The 18,508-nt window shown below is 40.8% G+C and overlaps 1 protein-coding gene across 1 annotated transcript in view; it reads left to right on the forward strand.

The window, feature by feature from the left end:
- Positions 1–12,515: 12,515 nt before the first annotated feature.
- Positions 12,516–18,508, forward strand: part of STAM (signal transducing adaptor molecule) — a 53,364-nt gene continuing 47,371 nt past the window's right edge. Inside the window, exon 1 of the mRNA XM_052650672.1 lies at positions 12,516–12,692. Within this exon, the coding sequence (XP_052506632.1) occupies positions 12,653–12,692 (40 nt within the window). The 5' untranslated portion in view covers positions 12,516–12,652. The remainder of the gene's footprint in view (positions 12,693–18,508) is intronic.

The following is an 18,508-nucleotide window of genomic DNA, read 5'->3' on the forward strand; positions in this document are numbered from 1 at the left end:
ATTCAAGTGAACTATTTCTGTCTTGAGCTTTAGAATTTTGTGCTGTTGAAGGAATTTGCCTTTTCTTCTTATCTAATTTATAGGTATAAAGTAGGCCATAATATGGGAATTCCCTGGTGGTCCCGTGTTAGGACTTGTCACTTTCACTGCTATGGGCCCAGGTTCCATCCGTAATCAGAGAACTAAGATATTGCAAGCTGTGAGGCCTATATATATTTATTTTTAAAAGAGAATTGGCCATAATAATATTCCTTTATTATCCTCTTAATATGTGTAGCATCTGTAGTGATGTCACTTCTTTAATTCCTGAAACTGGTAATTTGTATCTTTTCCCTATTTCCCTTGTCAATCTGACTATAGTTTTATCAATTTTATTTATCTCCTTCCTCAAAAAATGAACTTTAAGTGTGGTTTCTGCTATTGTTTCTCTGCTTCCTTTTTCATTGCTTTCCTCTCTGATGTTTAATACTTCCTTCCTTGTGCTTTCTTTGGGTTTCATTTGCAGTTTTTTCTAGATCCTTAAAATGAAATCAAGATAATTGATTAGAGAACTTTCCTCTTTTCCAGTATATATGCTATATGCTGTGCTGTGCTTAGTCGCTCAGTTGTGTCTGACTCTTTGCGACCCCATGGACTGTAGCCCACCAGGCTCCTCTGTCCATGGGCATTCTCCAAGCAAGAATACTGGAGTGGGTTGCCATACCCTCCTCCAGGGGATCTTCCCAACCCAGGGATTGAACCCAGGTCTCCCACATTGCAGGTGGATTCTTTACCATCTGAGTCACCAGGGAAGCCCAAGAAGACTGGAGTGGGGTAGCTTATCCTTTTTCCAGGGGGTCTGGAGTCAAACCAGGGTATCCTGCATTGCAGGTGGATTCTTTACCAGCTGAGCTACCAGGGAAGCCCATATATGCTATATTATATTATAAATATCCCTCTAAATACTGCTATAATTGCTTCCCATAAATTTTGTTATTTTATATTTTCAGTATCAACCCATTCTCAATACTTCCTATTTTTCACTTTATTTCTCCTCTAACCATTGGGTTATTTAGAAGTGTTACTTAGTTTCTGAATATTTGGGGACTTTTAAATATCCTTCTGTAATTTATTTTTAATTTAATTCATTTGTACTCAGAGAACATACTCTTTGCCAACAAAGGTCCAGCTACTCAAGGCTATAGTTTTTTCAGTAGTCATGAATGGATGGGTGAGTTGAACGATAAAGAAAGCTGAAGAACTATAAAGAAACCTGAATGCAGAAGAATTGATGCTTTTGAACTGTGGTGCTGGAGAAGACTATTGAGAGTCCCTTGGACAGCAAGGAGATCCAACCAGTCCATCCTAAAGGAAATCAGTCCTGAATATTCTTTGGAAGGACTGATGCTGAAGTGGAAACTCCAATACTTTGGCCATCTGATGCGAAGAACTGACTCATTGGAAAAGACCCCTGATGCTGGGAAATAGTGAAGGCAGGAGGAGAAGAGGACAACAGAGGATGAGATGGTTGTATGGCATCACCGACTCAATAGACATGAGTTTGAGTAGACTCCGGGAGTTGGCGATGGACAGGGAGGCCTGGCGTGTTGCAGTCCATGGGGTCGCAAAGAGCTGGACACGACTAAGCTGAACTGAACTGAATTGAACATACTCTGTATGACTCGACTCCTTTTAAATTTGTCAAGATTTGTTTTATGGCATGGAATATTCTCTATCTTGATAAATATGTCATGCACTTGAAAAGACTATGTAATCAGCTTTCATCAGATGTAGTATCAGCTTCATTTAAGTCCAAGTTTGATGATAGTTTTCAAGTCTGCTACTATTGAGATGGGGAGTTGAAATTTCCAACTATAATCATTTAGCCTAGTTTTCAGTTGTTTCAGGCAAAATGATAAGTCCAGTCTCTGTTATTCCATCTTGGCTTAAGGGCAAAGTCTGAAAAGTATATTCCTTTTTCTTCTTGACTTTAGCACTGCTGCTGCTGCTAAGTCACTTCAGTCATGTCCAACTCCGTGCGACTCCATAGACGGCAGCCCACAAGGCTCCCCCATCCCTGGGATTCTCCAGGCAAGAACACTGGAGTGGGTTGCCATTTCCTTCTCCAATGCATGAAAGTGAAAAGTGAAAGTGAAGTCGCTCAGTCGTGTCTGACCCTCAGCGACCCCATGGACTGAAGCCTTCTAGGCTCCTCCGTCCATGGGATTTTTCCAGGCAAGAGTACTGGAGTGGGGTGCCATTGCCTTCTCCATGACTTTAGCACTAAGATTGTCATTAAATAGTAGCATAAAAATGGGCATTCTCCTGTTGCTTCTTACTATAGAAAAATCATTCTCTTTCACCATTGAGTAAGATGTTAGGTCTAAGCTTTTTGGAGATGACTTTTGTCAGGTTGAAAAAGGTTTCTTCTACTCTTTGTTGTTTTTATCATCTCACAAAGGTTTTGAATTATGTCAAATAGTATTTTTCTGTGGCTATTGAAATTTTCATATGGTTTTTCTCTTACATACTGTTAGTATGGTGAACTATGTTGATTGACCTTCAAATACTAAAGTAACTTTATAGTCCTGGGATACACTACTTGGTCATCATGTATTCTCTTCATATTCCTATAAATTTATTTTTTTAAGGATTGTTATATTTCTATTAATAAAGGTATTATTTAATATAATTTTATATTTTAAAATATTATATTTTAGAATAATTTTGATAATTATAACATCTGATTTTGGTGTCAGGATGCTTTTGGTCTCATACAATAATTAGGAAATTGTTCTCATTTGTTGTATTTTCTAAAAGATTTTGTAAATGTTTGATATTATTTCTTCCTTAGAAGTTTGATAGAATTAACAATTGAACTCATGGCCCTAGAGATTTTTGTAGAGTGTAATTAATAATTTAATTTCTGGTACTGATATATATATGGGATATATATATATATGGCTCAGAAGGTAAAAAAAATCCACTTGCAATGTGGAAGACCTGGGTTTGATCCCTGGGTTGGGAAGATCTCCTGGAGAAGGGTATGGCAACCCACTCCAGTATTCTTGCCTGGAGAATCCCCATGGACAGAGGAGATGAGTGGACTACAGTCCATGGGGTCACAAAGAGTTACGATTGAGTGACTAAGCACACACATTGATATATGTATATATAAAATATAAATAATATGTATTTTATATATATATATATAAAAATATGTGTGATGCTTACTCCTTGGAAGACAAGTTACGACCAACCTAGACAGCATATTAAAAAGCAGAGACATTACTTTGCTAACAAAGGTCCGTTTGGTCAAGGCTATGGTTTTACCAGTAGTTACGTATGCGGGTGTGGGAGTTGAACTGTAAAGAGAGCTGAGAGCTGAAGAATTGATGCTTTTGAGCTGTGGTTTTGGAGAAGACTCTTAAGAGTCCCTTGGACTGCAAGGAGATCCAACCAGTCAATCCTAAAGGAAATCAGTCCTGAATATTCTTTGGAAGGACTGATGCTGAAGTTGAAACTCCAATACTTTGGCCATCTGATGTGAAGAACTGATTCATTGGAAAAGACCCTGATGCTGGGAAAGATTGAAAGCGGGAGGAGAAGGGGATGACAGAGGATGAGATGGCTAGATAGCATCACTGCCTCTATGGACATGTGTTTGAGTAGACCCTGGGAGTTGGTGATGGACAGGGAGGCCTGGTGTGTTGCAGTCCCTGGGGTCACAGAGTCAGACACGACTGAGTGACTGAACTGATGTTATCAAATTTATCAGCCTAAAGATTCTTAAAAGAATATTCCTTTCTGAATGTTTTTTGTAATGTTTTAATTACAGGATCTATAGTCATGATGCTTCTTTAATTGTTGATAATGGTAATTTGTTTCCTCTTATTAATCTTTTGTCTAGGTAGAGTGCTATCAATTTTGACTTTTAAGAAGGTTGACTTTTGATTTTATTGACTTTGTGTTTTATTGATTTCTGGTTTTATCTTTATTATTTCCCTTTTCTACTTGAATTCTATCTTCTTAAGGTAGGAGCTTAGCTCATTGATGTTAGAGTTTCTTTTCTAATATCTAGTGCTTAAAGTATTTCCTCTAAGCATTACTTTAATTGCATCTCACAAATGTTGATTGGTTGTTTTCACTTTCAACTAGTTCAAAATAGTCTCTGATTTTCCTTTGACTCAGATTATTTAGAACTGTATTGTTTAATCCTTACATAAACTGAAAATTTTCAGAGAGCTTTCTGTTACCTTTCTAAGGTAATTGTTTTAGTCAAGAAAACAATCTACTTAATTTTATCCTTTAAACTGTTGAGTCAAGTTATACAGCCAGCATATTGTCTGTCTTTGTTACTGTTCTTATCTACTTGACAAGAATGTTTGTCTTGCAGTGTTTGGATGGGGCCATCACAAATGTCAATTTGGTCAAGTTGGTTGAAAGCGTTCTTTGTCTTCTATGTAATTACTAATTTTCTATTTGTTCTATCTTTACCTGAGAGAGGAGTATTAAAATAGATAACAAAACTCTGGATGTATCTATTTCTTCTGTCGGTCCTGTAAATCTTGCTTCCTCTTTTTCCAGTTCAGTCTTTAGGTTAAACACATTGGATATTATTACATCTTCTAGTGACTTTATGCCTTTATCTTTGTAAAGTGTCATTCATTACCCCATTTGGTAATTTTGGGGTTTTCCCTCCCTGGGCATAATCAGAAACTGACTCTAGACAGAAGGCTGTGGCAATCATAGGGCTCATTGTTTGTTTTTTTCTCCTTGGGATCACAGACTGCTGTTTCAGGTCTGCAATCACTTGTTTCATATATTTTGTCCAGTGTTTTACTTGGTTTTGGTGAAAAGGTAAGGCTGGAGCCTGTTACTCCCTCATGGCTGCTAATGGCAGTGTACCAATTTAATCATGACTTATTTTATTTATTACATTTAACAAATGTTTATGGAACACCTATTGTTGAAAGCCTGGGAACCCAGAGATAAGAGAGTCAGGCCAATGCTATGGAAACAAGTAAAAAGTTACAATAGTGTGGCAGCTTTCAAATATGGCCCCCAAATTATTTAATACTCTTTCCATGGAGAGGTGGGTTTTATTTCCTTTCCACTTGAGTGTAGATGCTGCAATTGCTTGTTCAGTGGAATATGACAGAAGCACTGCTATGCCTACTTTCTAGTTCAGGTCTTTAGAAACTGGGAGTTTCATTTTCCTGCCTCTTACAATGCTCAGTCCAACGTGCTAACACACGGGAGGTCCCCTGCAGGTGTTCCGGCCAACAGCCCCAATGACCCAGCCAATTGCCAGCGTCAACCACCAGTCATGTAAGTGTGCAAGCTTTCAAAAGACTGTAGTCCCGGTGAGTGATCCCAGGCTTGAGCCCCTCTTACTGACCTTGTATGGAAGACAGGCAAGCTATGCCCACAGAGTTCTGTCCAAGTTTTTTATTTGCAGCAAAAGAAATGATTATTGTTGTCCTAGGTCAGAAACTTTGGGGTGATTTTTATGTCGTAAAAGATACTTAATATAATACCATTAAGTGCTATGATAGAAATAGTCAATAGTCAACTAACTAACAAATACTTACTATGTGCCTATTACAGTTCAGAATTGGAATTCGAGTGGAGATTTAGAGGAGGTATAGAATCAGAGCAGGAAAGTAGAAAGAATTGCTTCTTTGAAGACATGGAAAGTATGGGGGAATCTGAAAGACTAAAGTAGAGGGTTTGAGAAACTAGTTTTAAAAAAATGAGATTTTCAGGGGCCAGTTCTATAAGAATGTAATACTAAGGAATTAGGACTTAATTATTTAATGACACATTCCCCATCAGCTATACTCTATAAAAGAACTTTAATCTCTGTTTTTCCAGCATCTAGTATGGTACTTGGTACACATAAGGAGTTAATGAATATTTATTAAATGACTAACTGAAGAACCATGTGATAACTTTAAAGGAATAACATAATCAGATTTTTGTTTAGAAAAATCATTCCAGCAGGGGTATGGAGAAATGTAGGTGTATTTACTCAGCTGTTATAAGAAAATATCTTAGGCTAGGGGCTTAAACAAAGAGATTTTTAAAAAACAGTTCTGGAGACTGAAAATCTGAGATGAGGGTACCAGCATGATCAGGTTCTGGGGAGCACTCTCTTTCTGGCTTGCAGACACAGCTGCCTTCTCACTGCATCCTCACATGGCAGAGGAGAGGAGAGAGAGTAAGCTCTCTGGTGTCTGTTCTTATAATGGCACTAATCCGATCACAAGGGCCCCACCTTCGTGTCCTCATATAAAGGCTTCCCTGGTGGCTCAGAGGTTAAAGTGTCTGCCTCCAATGCGGGAGACCCGGGTTCAATCCCTGGGTCAGGAAGATCCCCTGGAGAAGGAAATGGCAACCCACTCCAATAGTCTTGCCTGGAGAATCCCATGGACTGAGGAGCCTGGTGGGCTGCAGTCCACGGGGTCACAAAGAGTTGGACACGACTGAGTGACTTTACTTACTTACTTACTTATCTACCCAGAGAAGGAAATGGCAACCCAATCCAGTATTCTTGCCTAGAGAATCCTGTGGACAGAGGAGCCTGGTGGGCTGCCGTCTATGGGGTCACAGAGTCAGACACGACTAAAGTGATTTAGCAGCAGCAATTATCTACCAAAGGCTCAATCTCTAAATGTTATCACATTGGTAGTTAGGACTTTAACATATGAATTTTGTGGGGACATGATTCAGTCCACAGCAGTAGCAAAGGAGAAAAACATAGCAGGAGATAAATGTAATAAATCATCTAAAAGATGATAGGAGTGTGAACTAAAGTAGTGTTAGTAAGGCTCCTGGGATATTTCTTTTTTAAAACCTTAAAATTACAGATTTTTCCTGGAGTAACTCTATTTGCATGGAGGTGTCTTATTTTTTTTCAAAATCAAACCAAAAAAGAAAAAGGGAATAATATATCAAAATTAACCACAGAATCTAGTGAACACATATTACAGAAACACTTGAATGTTTCTTTTTGTCTGGTGCCCAGTCCTGTCTGACTCTGTGACTCCATGGACTGTAGCCCACCAACCTCCTCTGTCCATGGGATTTTCCGGGCAAGAATACTGGAGTTATCCAGGGTATCTTCCTGACCTAGGGATTAAACCTGCATCTCCTGTGTCTACTGCATTGCAGGTGGATTCTTTACCACTGAGCCACCAGGGAAGCCCCTGAATGTGTCACTACAATGTTTTAGAAACTATGCTAAAAGTAAAAGTGAAACTCATGTAGTTTCAATGTTTTAAGGGATAATCATGGAAAGGCAACTTCAAAATACAAACCACTTTCACTATTTCTATTTGGTTTTGTTAAGTAATATTAAAAATGCTTCCATAGCCTATTAATCATAAAGTCCTCAAATGGCTAACAGCATTCTTCCAGGTCAGAATACATGTATAATTCTATAATGATTACTAGGTGTGTTATTTTACTTTAGTATTTCTAGAGCGCACATACTGAAGAGCAAGGCTTGAACAATTTGCTCATTAGCTTACTGCTGGCAACAGAGTTTTTCAGTAACGCACAAAGCACATACAAATGCTTCTTCATAAATATCTGGCTCTGATACAGGGCAATTATGATTAATGTGTCCCAGACACACTAACGTTTGGGAACTTGAGGTAGACAAGTTGTCACCTGATCCTGTCAGTCCAGTCATCAAAAACTGGTTTTTCAGAGAGAATTTTCCACTTCACTGATTAACAGTGATGTTTTGGAAGAATTTTATACTTGTCATAAGGAAACATAAGCAAGCCTTGGTATTGGCTCCTTAAACTGTAAAGAATCGGTGGGACTAACATACTACATTTTTTATACTGTTGTGTTAACCATTTTTCTGCTTTTCAAAGAAACATAGCTCATATATTTGTAACACAGCATTAAAATATTTGTAAAATATAAACTGCCTAAGAACAAAATATCATCACAAATCTTACAATTCACAGATAATCAAAGTATTCTCACCTATGTCCTTTTAAACTGAAAATTTGGGGTACTGCATAATCCTATATGGTTTTGTAAGTGACTTTGTAAAAGGAATATACTTAGATGTCATTCTGTATAAACACAGATCTGCATTAACACTTTTGGAGAATTTTTAGACTGTGTGTACTATGATCAATATGAATTAAAATGATTACTTACACTTATTTAGTGCTTACTGTATGCTGGGTAAAGAGCAATATTGCATAGGAACCTGGAATGTCAGGTCCATGAATCAAGGCAAATTGGAAGTGGTCAAACAAGAGATGGCAAGAGTGAACGTCGACATTCTAGGAATCAGTGAACTAAAATGGACTGGAATGGGTGAATTTAACTCAGATGACCATTATATCTACTACTGCGGGCAGGATTCCCTCAGAAAGAAATGGAGTAGCCATCATGGTCAACAAAAGAGTCCGAAATGCAGTACTTGGATGCAATCTCAAAAACGACAGAATGAACTCTGTTTGTTTCCAAGGCAAACCATTCAGTATCACAGTAATCTAAGTCTATGCCCCAACCAGTAATGCTGAAGAAGCTGAAGTTGAACGGTTCTATGAAGACCTAAAAGACCTTTTAGAACTAACACCCAAAAAAGATGTCCTTTACATTACAGGGGACTGGAATGCAAAAGTAGAAAGTCAAGAAACACCTGGAGTAACAGGTAAATTTGGCCTTGGAATGCGGAATGAAGCAGGGCAAAGACTAATAGAGTTTTGCCAAGAAAATGCACTGGTCTTAGCAAACACCCTCTGCCAACAACACAAGAGAAGACTCTTACACATGGACATCACCAGATGGTCAACACCAAAATCAGACTGATTACATTCTTTGCATCCAAAGATGGAGAAGCTCTATACAGGCAACAAAAACAAGACCAGGAGCTGACTGTGGCTCAGATTATGAACTCCTTATTACCAAATTCAGGCTTAAATTGAAGAAAGTAGGGAAAACCGCTAGACCATTCAGGTATGACCTAAATCAAATCCCTTATGATTATACAGTGGAAGTGAAAAATAGATTTAAGGGCCTAGATCTGATAGATAGAGTGCCTGATGAACTATGGAATGAGGTTCGTGACATTGTACAAGAGACAGGGATCAAGACCATCCCCGTGGAAAAGAAATGCCAAAAAGCAAAATGGCTGTCTGGGGAGGCCTTACAAATAGCTGTGAAAAGAAGAGAAGCAAAAAGCAAAGGAGAAAAGGAAAGATATAGGCATCTGAATGCAAAGTTCCAAAGAATAGCAAGAAGAGATAAGAAAGACTTCTTCAGCGATCAATGCAAAAAAATAGAGGAAAAGAACAGAATGGGAAATACTAGAAATATCTTGAAGAAAATTAGAGATATCAAGGGAACATTTCATGCAAAGATGGGTTCGATAAAGGACAGAAATGGTATGGACCTAACAGAAGCAGAAGATATTAAGAAGAGGTGGCAAGAATACACAGAAGAACTGTACAAAACAGATCTTCACGACCCAGATAATTACGATGGTGTGGTTACTCACCTAGAGCCAGACATTCTGGAATGTGAAGTCAAATGGGCCTTAGAAAGCATCACTACGAACAAAGCTAGTGGAGGTGATGGAATTCCAGTTGAGCTGTTTCAAATCCTGAAAGATGATGCTGTGAAAGTGCTGCACTCAATATGCTAGCAAGTTTGGAAAACTCCGCAGTGGCCACAGGACTGGAAAAGGTCAGTTTTCATTCCAATCCCAAAGGAAGGCAATGCCAAAGAATGCTCAAACTACCGCACAATTGCACTCATCTCACATGCTAGTAAAGTAATGCTCAAAATTCTCCAAGCCAGGCTTCAGCAATACGTGAACCGTGAACTTCCAGATGTTCAAGCTGCTTTTAGAAAAGGCAGAGGAACCAGAGATCAAATTGCCAACATCCGCTGGATCATGGAAAAAGCAAGAGAGTTCCAGAAAAACATCTATTTCTGCTTTCTTGACTATGCCAAAGCCTTTGACTGTGTGGATCACAATACACTGTGGAAAATTCTGAGAGAGATGGGAATACCAGACCACCTAACCTGCCTCTTGAGAAATCTGTATGCAGGTCAGGAAGCAAGTTAGAACTGGACATGGAACAACAGACTGGTTCCAAATAGTAAAAGGAGTACATCAAGGCTGTATATTGTCACCCTGCTTATTTAACTTACATGCAGAGTACATCATGAGAAACGCTGGGCTGGAAGAAACACAAGCTGGAATCAAGATTGCCAGGAGAAATATCAATAACCTCAGATATGCAGATGACACCACCCTTATGGCAGAAAGTGAAGAGGAACTAAAAAGCCTCTTGATGAAAGTGAAAGAGGAGAGTGAAAAAGTTGGCTTAAAGCTCAACATTCACAAAACAAAGATCATGGCATCTGGTCCCATCACTTCATGGGAAATAGATGGGGAAACAGTGGAAACAGTGGCAGACTTTATTTTGGGGGGCTCCAAAATCACTGCAAATGGTGATTGCAGCCATGAAATGAAAAGATGCTTACTCCTTGAAAGAAAAGTTACGACCAACCCGGATAGCATATTCAGAAGCAGAGCCATTACTTTGCTGACTAAGGTCCGTCTAGTCAAGGCTATGGTTTTTCCAGTGGTCAGGTATGGATGTGAGAGTTGTACTGTGAAGAAGGCTGAGCGCCGAAGAATTGATGGTTTTGAACTGTGGTGTTGGAGAACACTCTTGAGAGTCCCTTGGACTGCAAGGAGATCCAACCAATCTATTCTGAAGATCAGCCCTGGGATTTCTTTGGAGGGAATGATGCTAAAGCTGAAACTCCAGTACTTTGGCCACCACATGCGAAGAGTTGACTCATTGGAAAAGACTCTGATGCTAGAAAGGACTGGGGGAGGAGGAGAAGGGGACGACAGAGGATGAGATGGCTGGATGGCATCACTGACTCGATGGACGTGAGTCTGAGTGAACTCCGGGAGTTGGTGATGGACAGAGAGGCCTGGCGTGCTGAGATTTCTGGGGTCGCAGAGTCGGACATGACTGAGCGACTGAACTGAACTGATATGCTGGGTATCCAAGGGCTTCCTTTGTATGAATCCATTCGATCCTTACAACCCGATTATCACTCCTGTTTCATACAGATGAGGAAACTGAGACACCGGGAAGGAAGTTATCTGTCTAATCCCTAATGTCCTGCATTTTTCTGGTTAACAGTGCTTTGATATTATAAGCAATATTGCCATAAATAACTTTGTTCATGTTGTTAAAAGAAAGTCTTTAGGATAAATTTCAAAAAGTTGTTGGGTCCAGAGGTATTCACATTTTAAAACCTTGTGTTACACACTTTCAAATATTTCTCCTGGGAGACTAATTATTTCATTTAACAATGAGTGAACGATTCCCCACATCCCTGGTTCTTTTTCATCTTTGTCTGACAAAAACGTATCTAAACGCTACTTTAATCTGCATTTCTCACTTTTAAAAACGGGACCTCAAAATGGATTTTTTTCTAAGCACTCTTCGTCTATCACAACACTCATCTTGTTGACATGTTCTAAACATTTACATCCTGCAGTCAGCAGTTATGGTAAATTTTGGTAAATTTACATGCAAGATGCTCCAAGTTCCTCTCAAGTGGGATGCACAAATCTAGAAGATGCTCCTTAGAATTTCTACAGGATACAGAGAACAGTTTTTGTTATTGTTAAGTAAACTTATAAATAAAATTACTAAGGAGTTTAAGTTATTACTAACCACTGATCAAGCTTTAGATCCATTTTTCAGCCTTTTTTTTTTTTTTTGCTCGGCTTTTTTGGGGGGAGGTTGTCTATCGCAGACCTTTTTGGTCAACTGCCAATCACTGTTAACAGTCTGCGGATCACACAGCTAGTAGCTGCCAACGCCCAGCCAGAAGAGGTTTCGACAGAGCTTCCAGGCAGGCCTTCGGGGACTCGCTGGAAGGTGCCAGCGCCGCCCCAGCCTCCGCGAGGAGCCGCGCGCCTGACACTCCCCTCTTCGGGATTCGGGCCAAGCCGCCCGCTCACATGACTTTACCAGAGGAAGCTTCCTGTCACCGCGGGCAGCGACCTGAACTCATAACCCCTTTTACTTAGATGAGGAAAGGAGTTTCCATCCTCCGCCCTAGGGACCACAAACTTGTGACCACCATCGGAGCACGGGGGAAAACAGGGTTTCTCTCTACCCAGACGCGACCCCTTTTCTTTCTGCTCAACCTCCGATTCACGCTTGAGCTCGTTAGTCGTCTTCGGCGCGCCTGGAGGACCCAGTCCTCCGGAGGCTCCGAACCAAGGCCAAGTCAGGAAAGGCAGGCATCCCTGCCACTGTTCCTTGGGGCCAATCAAAGGGGGTCCGGGCAGAGGGGGCTCTGTGGTTGGGCCGGTTTCTGCGGGGCAAGTTCGGGGCAGGTTCTGGACAGGCGAAGCCCAGGGCACCCAGATTCCCGACAGGCTCCGCGTCCGGGGCCTTCGCGGCTCCTCCGCTCTTGCCGCCGCCGCCGCCGCTGCCGCGGTTGCTGCGGGTCGGGGAGAGCTGGGGTTGTCGCGGGCCGCGGAGAGTCCGTCTCGGCCACTGTTTTTGCCCGAGGAGACTTCCTTCCTAGGTCGCACCCTGACTCCCGTGGTGTCGAGGGGGAGTCCCTGCGGACACCTCTGCACGCAGTGGAGATGCCTCTGTTTGCCACCAATCCCTTCGATCAGGATGTCGGTAAGTGCTTCTGCCGCCCCCTGTCCACCCCCCGGCGGACCGCGAGCCCGCTCGGCCCGCTCCCGGCGGACGGTCTGGACCCCCGGGCCGGGCGGAACCCTGCCTGTTTCCTGAGGCTCTTTCTGTAAGGGTTTGGAGGAGGTTGGGGGCTTGTCGCATCTTCTTGAAGGAAAAAAAAGGGGGGAGACTGAGAGAGTTTGGGAGATAGGCCTGGAGCTGGGGCTGTGGGTTCCTAAAGAACTGGAAAGGTGGGTGTCGAAGGCCGCGTAGGAACAGCTGGTGTGGCATCTGGTGCTGGGACATTGCTCCTGGGAGGACAGAGTCGAGAGCTAGGGAGTCCCAGCTGGCGTAGGATGATAAGCTGTGTGATGAAGGGTTTCTCGGGCACATGTCAAACGTTGGGAACTGGGATAATGTTTTAGGTTAGCTTCCTTAGAGGACTTTAAAATCTGTTTTATAACTGTGCGAGGGAGAGGAAGGAGAGAGCTTTGGTTAAGACTCTTAAAGATACTGGGAGAGAGATGAAGATGGAATACTTGACAACAATATAAACACGCTTGAGGACCTGAGTCGCTGGGATGCCTTCCTAGTGTAGGTCTCAGTACTTTTAAGTGTAGAATGGGACCTGGGATCTCAAAATGCTAATTTGTTCTGAATTTGAAATACTCTTTTTTTGTGTTTGTTTCGTGAATCACAGGTTTTAAGTACTGATCATATCAATTCAACAGGTTAGCTGTGTGTGTGTGTGTGTGTGTGTGTGTGTGTGTGTGTGTGTGTGTGTGTGTGTGTGTGTGTGTGTGTGTGTGTGTGTGTGTGTGTGTGTGTGTGTGTGTGTGTGTGTGTGTGTGTGTTTTCCCGGGCTGAGGGTAATAATGACAGGAGTTTGAGTCTTCCCTGAGAGAATTTTGGGGTGATTTGAATACACTTAGTGACTACCTTGGCGCACAGGTGTGAAACGAAAGCAGGTTAAATACCATGTCTAATTGTTATAGTCAAGAAAAATAAGGATGACCTTATGGAATTGCTATCTCTGTATTTACATAGTTAATTATGAAAGGTTTGAATTTGCTTTTTAATTCCCAACTTACAGCCTGCCACTGAAACTTGAGGGTTTAGGTTAAGATTAGAAAAGGTTTCAGTCCTGTCCCTGCCACTCCCTAGCTCAGAGGGAAATCATGGGCAGGTTACTTAAGTTCTTTGCGTCTTGGTGTCCTCATCTTTAAAGAGAGGGAAAATACATCCTGTTTGTGGTTCAGTGAAATAACATATATCTCCTGCAGTGCCTTTAGATAGTAGGCATCAACTCAAAGATAACCTTTCTGGGACATTTTAAATGAATGTCCTGCATCTTAGCAGTGGATGGAGCTTTAGAGGTCACTAGGAGTATTTAATAAATAAATAATTGGGAAGTAACATTTAACTTAATAAGTACTTAGCACACACTGTTTATAGGACACTGCTCAGTGACGTAAGAGATAGTGATGAATAAGAGACATGGTCGCTGCTCTCAAGCAGTTTTATAACTTACTACATTAATTTCCAGGGCAAATGGTTAAAATAAAGCAGTTTCTTAATACCTGCTCCTTCTGTTTCCATCGCCTTGATCTAGTTTTCATGGTTGTATGTAACCGAGCTTCCACCTACCCAGTCATCTTTATATCCCATTGCCCTTTGAACCCGCATTTCCATTGGATTCTTAATGTCAAATCCTTTCCCAGTACCTGCACCACCCAGTTCAGACACAGGCTCCATCTTGCTTTTACACTTTTGCTTGTATTGTTTCTTCTACCTTTCTGCACCTCCTAATGATTAAAGGCCAACTCAGCATCCAGCTCATACCTGAATCATATCCTGATTACCCTAACCTGGAGTTTCCATAGGTGACACTACAAATGGTTTGGACCAGGTAAATGTCTTTGTCATGGGTATCTGTCCTTTGCAATGTAGGGTGTTTAGTAGCATCCCTGACCTCTCCCCACCCAACCCACAGCTATGGTTTAAAACATCTCCGGACACAGCTAAATGTCCCCTGAGGGCACAGAATAGTTTCCAGTTGAGAAACATTGTTCTATCCCACTGTTGTTGCCACTCTTTTCAGACCTCCTGCAATACTTTTTGTCTTTACTAAATTATTTCCTATTAAAGGTAGTCATATCTTGCGTTATGCTCCTTAACTCTTTACTTGTTGCTACAGAGGAGATACATAATTAAAGTTTGTTGAATTGAGAATATATCAGTTGAACTTGCTAGGGTAAGCTTCTTGAGTACAGGAGCATTGTTTTGTTCCAGAAAAGCTTACTTTTTTGCTTGCTTGTTTGTTTTTGGCTGCTCTGGCTGGTGACTGGCGGAGTCTTAGTTCTCTGTCAAACCTGTGCCTTTGGCAGTGGAAGCAGAATTCTAACCACTGGACCACCAGGGAAGTCCCAGAAAATTATACCTTTTAAAAGCTAGGTTTTATTGTTTGGATCAATTCCTTCCCCATGATCCATGTATCAAAATATCATGAAAGGTTATCTAAGAAGACTTGCCAGAGACTCCCAGTAAATCATCCTTGTACAGAGTCTAGTAGACTCCCATTTAAAATACTTTTGCTAGGATAGCATGCAGAATATAGTATGTATAATACATATAACTATTTCTTCTCACTTTATCCATCAGTGAGCATGTCAGTGATACACTCTCACTAACTCACTTGATATATTTATCATTTAACATTAGCATGTATTTTTACCACTTCAAAATTAATTGTCGTTAGCTTTATTCATCAATAAACTGGTAAACTGAAACCATAAAGCAGAAATTTACTGAATTTTACCACGTAACATTTTACATAAAGAAGTAAAATACTGAAGATAACTTTTCCTTTGAAGAAATGCCTCAATGTGTTATTAGAACATATGCTCCCTGAGGACAGAGCTTTTTGTTTGGTTTGTTCACCACTGTATCCCCAACATGTAGACCACTGTCTGGCACTAATAAACATTCAGTAAACATTTATTGAACACATGCATCTCATTTCAGATGTTTTATTTCTTGCTCACTTGAACTCCTGAATTATAAAGATAACTCATTCCATCAAGCTTTTATTTCAAAGTCCCTGGTGAATCCCATCTTGCCAAATCCATTGGTCAATTCCTAGTCCATTTCTTTGTTGATCTCTTAGCATTCCTGTTTTTGATGTACTTTATTCTCTTGGTTTCTAGGACACCAGACTTATTCTAACTTTCTGCTTAGTTCTTTTTAAGTCTTTTTGGCTTCCCTCTCTTTCTCTCTCTCTCTTTTTTTTGACTTCAAAATGTTCAGTCCTAGAACTTATTTTTTGATATATATATTTTTTCCCTTTGCAGTCTTACGAGGTGATTTAGCTTAGTGTTAAGAATTCAGACTCTGAAGCTGCACTGCCTAAACTCAATTCCCAGGTTAGCTGCTGACCAGCCATGTAACTTTGCTTAGTTGCTTAAATATACTGTGCCTTGGTTTCCTTATTGTTAGTATGGGAAATAAAGATAATAACAGTGTTTGGTTTCTTCCCCAAACCTGCTCAGTCCTTCATCCTTGCCTATTTCAATAGATAGCATTGCTGATATTTACGGTCACTCATCTCTAATGTCTGCTACTGCTGCTAAGTCACTTCAGTCGTGTCCAACTCTGTGCAACCCCATAGACGGCAGCACACCAGGCTCCCCTGTCCCTGGGATTCTCCAGGCAAGAACACTGGAGTGGGTTGCCATTTCCTTCTCCAGTGCATGAAAGTGAAGACACTTAGTCGTGTCCGACTCTTAGCGACCCCATGGACTGCAGCCTACCAGGCTCCTCTGTCCATGGGATTTTCCAGGCAAGAGTACTGGAGTGGGATGCCATTGCCTTCTCTGCTCTAATGTCTAGGAGTCATCATTGATTCTCTTTTTCCTTCACCCTCCACGTCTATACTCTAAGCCAGTTCTTCTGGCTCTCCTTTAAAAATATATCTGGCTCTACTTTAAAAATATATCTAGAATGTCATCACTTCTTCGCTCATCACTGTTATCTTACTCCAGTCATCCTTCTCTCTTTGATAGACTGTGGCAGGAGCTATCAGCTTCTTTTGCTTCCGTTCTTGCCCTTTTCAATCAGTTTTCACTTACAAAGATCCATGTTCTTTTAAAAGTCTGAAATACTGTCATTTACCTGCTCAGAATCTTCCAGGACCTTCCCATGCCACTTATTGGTAAATGCAAGTTCCTAGTGTGGCTCACAGTCTGTCCTTCCTGTGTTCTGATATTATGATCTCCTGGCTCTTTCATTCTAAGCTTCTTGGTTCTTAGTACACCAAGATCATTCCTGCTGTGGTATCTACGTTGTGCTGTTTTCTTTGTCTAGGACATTCTTCCCCCAAGTATTTGAAGATTTGATATTCATCGGTCATTCAAGACTGTTCAAATAAGTTTCTAAGAGCGGCTTCCCCTAATTTCTTTCTGTAAAAAAAAATCCATCTTCACCCTGTGTCCTTGTTCCATTGTGTTTCTTCATTGTACTCAGCTACCTCCCGTTGATTGATTGATTGATTGTCCTCTGTGTAGAATATAAACTCCTGGAGGATGAGAAATTTTCAGTTCTGTTCCTAGTACCTTAGGGCCAATGCCTGGTACATAGGAAGCACTCAATATGTATTCATTAAATAATGAATTGTTGATATTTTGCTCCCTCTCTGGCCTTGCCTGTCTATTTGGTGTTCTGTTACCACCTAAAAAAATCAATGTCAGAAAACTGAGCTTATCTTTCCAGATGGGTTCTTTCTTAATTATGTAATTTATTTTATTATGTTCTAGTTATCTTGGTTTGAAACCCAAGAGACATCTTTGAAATCATTACCCTGTTTCTGCCGAATCATCATGTGTTAGTTTTTATAATACTGCATTTGCATTCATAGTCACACTGCTTTGGTCCAGTTCATACCCTACAATCTTGGACATGTTTTGTTAGCCCAGTCAGTATCAGATCACGAGTTTAATTTTCATAAATGTCAGTATCACAGTCTCCTGCAGTTTAGGGTGAGGGAAAGACCTTGCTTGGGCTTTGGGTTTAAACTGCAGGTACGGCATTGGCTCTTAGTAAGTGGGCAGAATGTGGACTTAAAAAACACACAACAGTCTCTTTACTGGAGTTGAATATTCGAATTCAGCATGTTCAGAATTACATTCAAACTTTTCTTCTTGAGTATGCTTTTCCTCTATTCTGATGACTGGTGCTTCAGTTTACGTAGTCACATATGTCAAGAACCTGGATGTCATTCTTAAATTCTGTAATTGTCATTTTGTAGATTCTCACAGGAAATACATGCTGTCTGCTGTGAGCCGGGTACCCTGAACTTGCCCTCAAGGATTCTGGTGCTGCCATAGTCTGTGTGCTTCTAATAGTTCTTAAGTTTATTCATCCGTCCCTCCATTCATGTCTCCCATCCTTTTTTTCCTCACTGCCTCCACCCAGGCACGTTTAGCTTGCTCTCTGATGAGTGGTCCAGCAGCTCTCTTATCCCTGCTTCCAGTACGTCCCCAGTTATTTTCCAGGTGGCAGTGATATTTCTAAAATGTAACTGTGATCTTATTGCTCCTCTGATTAAAATAGTTGAGTGAATCTACCGCTTTCCACAGGAATTTGTACTTTTCAGCATAGCATATAGGACCTAACCCTAGTCTCTTCAGCCTCTACATTTGTCCTCAAGGCATATTTCCTGGTTGGTTTTACACCATGGCTTTTTCGTTTGTGGATTCTCTGACCTGACGTACTTTTCTCCTCATTAATCCCCATTAAAGGCTCTTTTGAGGAGATGATGGACG

This window comes from Budorcas taxicolor, chromosome 13, assembly GCF_023091745.1.
Source record: "Budorcas taxicolor isolate Tak-1 chromosome 13, Takin1.1, whole genome shotgun sequence".
Classification (NCBI taxonomy): domain Eukaryota; kingdom Metazoa; phylum Chordata; class Mammalia; order Artiodactyla; family Bovidae; genus Budorcas; species Budorcas taxicolor.